General features: G+C 51.2%; 1 protein-coding gene across 1 annotated transcript; it reads right to left on the bottom strand.

Moving 5' to 3' along the window:
- Positions 1 to 567: 567 nt before the first annotated feature.
- On the bottom strand, positions 568 to 4,353 carry LOC148030335 (cation/H(+) antiporter 18-like). The gene is made up of 3 exons (XM_087686641.1): positions 3,934 to 4,353; positions 2,818 to 3,819; positions 568 to 2,717 (listed from the first exon to the last, which is right to left on the bottom strand). The coding sequence occupies exons 1-3, from the start codon at positions 4,120 to 4,122 to the stop codon at positions 975 to 977; spliced, it is 2,934 nt and encodes a 977-aa protein (XP_087542767.1). The 5' UTR covers positions 4,123 to 4,353; the 3' UTR covers positions 568 to 974.
- Between the last annotated feature and the right edge of the window lie 213 nt (positions 4,354 to 4,566).

Here is a 4,566-nt window from a genome sequence, read left to right as displayed (position 1 = left end):
CTTTTCTTGCATGGAGTGTGTGGGTGTTGAACAAGAAACTTTGTTTTAGACAACATAACTGCAACTTTAAATATCCATGTTTGGAACATTTTAAGCATATCCCAAGCAACCCAAAAAGTGAAGCTTGGTTTGTCTAAAAGAAATGTTTATGTTAACGAAAACCTAGTATCAAGTGAATTGTTAAATGCAAAGGTAGCATCAAAATTTACAGAGGTTTGTAAATTTTAATATCTAAGATCATTTTCGTTACAATACAACCAAAACCCGCAAAATCTCAGGAAAAACTTGTGAATTGCGAAGGTTTGAAGGTCTGTATCGGCTCCGAAAAGTGATTTTCCGTGAACAAGACTTTGAAAGTTACTTTTGAAGTTGCAACCATCTTGGATGATGGATGGTGGATGTACCCAAAAAGTGGAGCTTCTAGTTGTGCACATGACCTTTTAATAAATACAAACACCCAAGTTACAAAAAGTCACTATTTGGCTTATGATTTATCTAACTTTCCAAGTGTCTCAAGTTTGAAAAGTCAATATTGGCACATTCAAGATATATAAAGAGTCTAATATTTGACTCATTTAAAAGCGTTAAAGGTGTGAAAAAGTCAAACACAAGCACATTCAGGTTTCAACAGTATATATCTCTCTCAATATTTGGAATCTGGAACTATGAATCTCATCCACAGTGATGACTTTTTAAGATATTTGTACATATACAATACAAGAAGACTCTAAAAGCACGACAAGTATTTGAACCAATTCGCGTGGCATACAGGGTAATAAAAATATTGGCATGTGAGGTTAGAAATTTTATTATAGGAGATAAGGAATCCAAGCAAAAGCCATGTCTAATGTCTAATGGCCAAGCATCAAAGGCATGGATTCAGGCTTCGACACCAAGGCCACGGGTTCAGGCTGGGACACCAACGCCTTGGATTTAGGCTTGGACACTAGTCATGTGCCAATAATGCCATGGATTTAGGCTTGGGCATCAGGTTCGGTGGCTTGGCTCGGAGGCTCAGACTGAGAGGAGGAGGAGGGCCCAGTGACAACCACAAGGTGGGGGGAGAGCAGGGCAGAGGCCTTCTGGATGGGCGACGAAATGTCCACCACCTTCGCCGCAAGCTTGTTGCCACCACCGCTGACGCTGGTGTCCTGGTGCCTCCGCCTGCTGCCACTCACCACCAGCTCCTGCACCAGTCTCGTGTCGTGCTGCTGCACTACTAGCACTGACGGCTGCCTGCCAGCCCTCCCCTCGCCTGCCTGCTGGTCTGCCCCAGCTGCTATTCCCTGATGATGCAGCCCCACCAATGCATCCCCGATCGGGCCTAGCTCCTGGAACTCCGCTTGCCGGCTTGCGAGCGGTGCGAGCAGCAGTGATGGCCTCCGCCCCCGCCCCACCACAACCAGGCTTATTCCTCCACTCTTCACTATCTCCAGTGCTGCATTCACTGCATCATCCTTGTTTATGCTGCTTATTGCCTTCTCCACGTAGACGATCGACGGCGAAGCAACGCCACCTGCCGCCACCGCTCCCGCCCCCACACCACTGGTTGCAGTGGATGTATTAGCACCTGCTCCTATGCTCAATTGATCTGCCCCTGCCCCTGCTCCTGGCACAAACCTCCTTGCCTTCGCGAGTGCTAGGCATTCCTCGTCTAGCTTGCTTTCATGAGCCCAATCCACGTCTGCAGTCGACATGAAGTCATACGTCTCATGTGGCCCGATCGAGAACCTGGAGCTAAGTGAGAAGCGCATGTGCACGTCCCCCCCACTACTATGTGAGTGCACACCCCATCCACCTCCACTCCCAGTTGGACGCACCAGCTGCCCTCCTGAACCGCCTTGATTCTGATCACCCACCTGCACTACAGTCGCATGTTCCAGGACATCATCCCCAAAGACAAACCGGTACACAGTCAGCTTGACCCCAGGGTGCTCTGCCATGCGGTAGCCCAAAGCCAGAGCCTCACGGTCATCAGGACCACCATAGAAGAGTACTGCTATGTTCTGATCAACAGAGGAGCTGGAGAATGGGGCAGAGCTCATGCCGATTCCACGATCGATGAGGATGCCAACAGAACAGGGTGCGTGCAGGAGGACCTTCTGGTTCACACTGCGAAATCCTGGATACTGGCCCTCCCATTGACCATCAGTGGGGGATGCACCATACTTATGGAAGGGGAGGATGATGATGGCCGCATGCTTCTCATTCGCAGTGGCGCAGATGTCCTCATGCATGTCATCGATCCTGGAGATGGCTGTCATGGGCCGCACCATCACCTTGCTCAGCTGGCCATACGCCGCAAAAGCCACCACAATGTTGTCCAGACCATGCATCCCCTGCTGATCCTTGTCGTCCCAGAATGGACGGCCATTCCGTCGCACTCGCTGCACCTTCATAATGGATGACGGCCTCTCCGAGAGCTCGATCAGGTGCAGAATGTACATGTGCAGGGACCGCTTCCTTGTCCCCCTTGCAGCCTCCACCAGGTTGATGATCGCGTGCACATTCGGCATTCCGTGCACACCTGCTAAAATCCTCAGCTCTGCTTCTGGACCAATTTGCTTCACATCCTCATTAGATATATACAGCGTCCGCCGGTTGTAAGGCACTTGATTCCTGGCTGGCTTATAGAGTGCCATAACCACGGGAGTGGTGATGAACGTGGTGAACAACGCCATGAGAACCATGATGGCAAATGTCTCATCGTTAAGGACCTGCATGACAAACAAAATGATCGGTTAATTATGCGATTCTCTCTCCATGCTCAGAATCAAGAAGCTCTGACTGAATGATAAACCAACATCACAAACTTACCCCACGGTCTTTGCCAATGTTGAGAACGATGAGTTCCACAAGGCCCTTCGTGTTCATCAAGAAGCCTAAGGTGAGGGCCTTTCTGGAGCTCAGGTGGTGCAGGGAAGCTACGGTGAAGGTGCCGAGAATCTTCCCAGCACAGGCGACGGTGATGACCAGCACAAGCAGACCGAAGGAGCGAGCACCATGAATGGATCCGATATTCGTTTTGAGGCCGCTGGAAGCAAAATAGAGAGGAAGCATGAGAATCGTCACCAGATCTTCGAGCTTCTCGATCAGAAGCCCAGCAAACGGGCCCTCCTTAGGGATGATCAGGCCGAAGACGAATGCACCAAAAATTGAATGGATTCCTAACGCATCTGTGGTAAAACCTGCAGTCAGAACCGCTGCCAGGGTTATGGCTACATACATCTCGCTCACAGGCTCGTTCTCGACTGTCTGCCTTGCTATGTAGGTCATGATCGGCCTGATCAAAAGGAACATCACCACCACAAATGCCAGCCCGCTCAGCAGCACCCAAACTGCAATCAGTGGGCTCTTCCCGGTGCCTGACAGGGCCACCGCCAGCGCTAATAGTATCCAAGCGACCACATCATTCACCGCTGCCGCTGACATTGCCATCTGCCCGATGTCGGTTGTGAGGAGCTTCCGCTCCGCGAGGATCCGTGCCAACACGGGGAAGGCTGTGATGGACAGCGCCACGCCCATGAAAACGAGGAAGGGCGCGAACTTGCCATCGGTGGCGATGGTTTTGTGCAGCACCACTGAGACGCCGACCCCGGCCACAAATGGGACAGCGATTCCTGCCGCCGCTATCCCGAGCGCCTGGCTTCCAGTGCGGCGGATGGCGCGCAGGTCCAGCTCAAGCCCCACCAAAAATAGGAAGAAGATGAGCCCCAGGTCTGCTACAGTTTCAAGCACTGTAAGACTTCGCTGGGGAAAGATTTTCTGTATGTATTCAGAATTCTTTCCCAGGGCGGAAGGTCCGAGCAAGATGCCCCCCTGCATGAAAGGCATTCACCAATATTAGTAATGTAGCCAATTGAGAAATTATTACATAATCCAACTGATCGATACTCCACAGAAGAAGAAGAAGAAGAAACCCTAATTACATACTATGATCTCTGCAATCACGCGAGGCTGCCTCAATGGCTTCAGGAGGACTCCTAAGATCCTTGTCACAGCGAGCACCAGGCAGATTTGCAGTATGAGCAATGGCAAGGCGAAATTCACAGGATTATCTCCCTGCCACGCCCCGTTGGACGTGGCAGCCATCTGCTTGGGGCAGGTGGTGTTAGCGGCCATGGCGTTATAATAAAAGTAATATCAAGGAGCGCTGATGCGAGAGTTCTGACAGAAAACTACTTCATGGCTGAACCACAGAGGATCTTCCTGGCAGAGTGATGCAAAATTTGCGGAACGGTAGCGTGACATCAGATGTCACGACTCGGGGAGTCTGGTATCATGGTGGCAACGAGAACGAGAGAGAGAGAGAGAGAGAGAGAGAGAGAGGGCCAGCGAGCGAGCGAGCGAAGATACATACAAAGAAAAAGCTCAAAGGCAGCGCGCAGCTTTATATACCCGCTCCTGCCTACGAAGGAAAGGGTGCAGGCTATTTGTGCTTTCGCGACTGGGCGGGATCTGGGGCCCCGCCCACCAGCTGCGCCCACCAGCTGACGTGGCCGCCCCACGTGGTTGGCATCCCATCAAACAAATGTCCCTCTTCCCTAATCCTTAGAGCCTAGACAC

Source organism: Lygodium microphyllum, chromosome 10 (assembly GCF_053477565.2).
Source record: "Lygodium microphyllum isolate KBCC chromosome 10, Lygodium_microphyllum_v1.1.10, whole genome shotgun sequence".
In the NCBI taxonomy this organism is placed as follows: Eukaryota; Viridiplantae; Streptophyta; class Polypodiopsida; order Schizaeales; family Lygodiaceae; genus Lygodium; species Lygodium microphyllum.
This window is presented reverse-complemented; position numbering and strand designations above follow the sequence as displayed.

Coding starts and splice junctions, on each gene's coding strand:
- LOC148030335 (XM_087686641.1), bottom strand. CDS start 4,122: ATGGCCGCTAACACCACCTGCCCCAAGCAGATGGCTGCCACGTCCAAC. Junction 3,820..3,933: donor GCGTGATTGCAGAGATCATA/GTATGTAATTAG, acceptor CCTTTCATGCAG/GGGGGCATCTTGCTCGGACC. Junction 2,718..2,817: donor ACATTGGCAAAGACCGTGGG/GTAAGTTTGTGA, acceptor TTTGTCATGCAG/GTCCTTAACGATGAGACATT.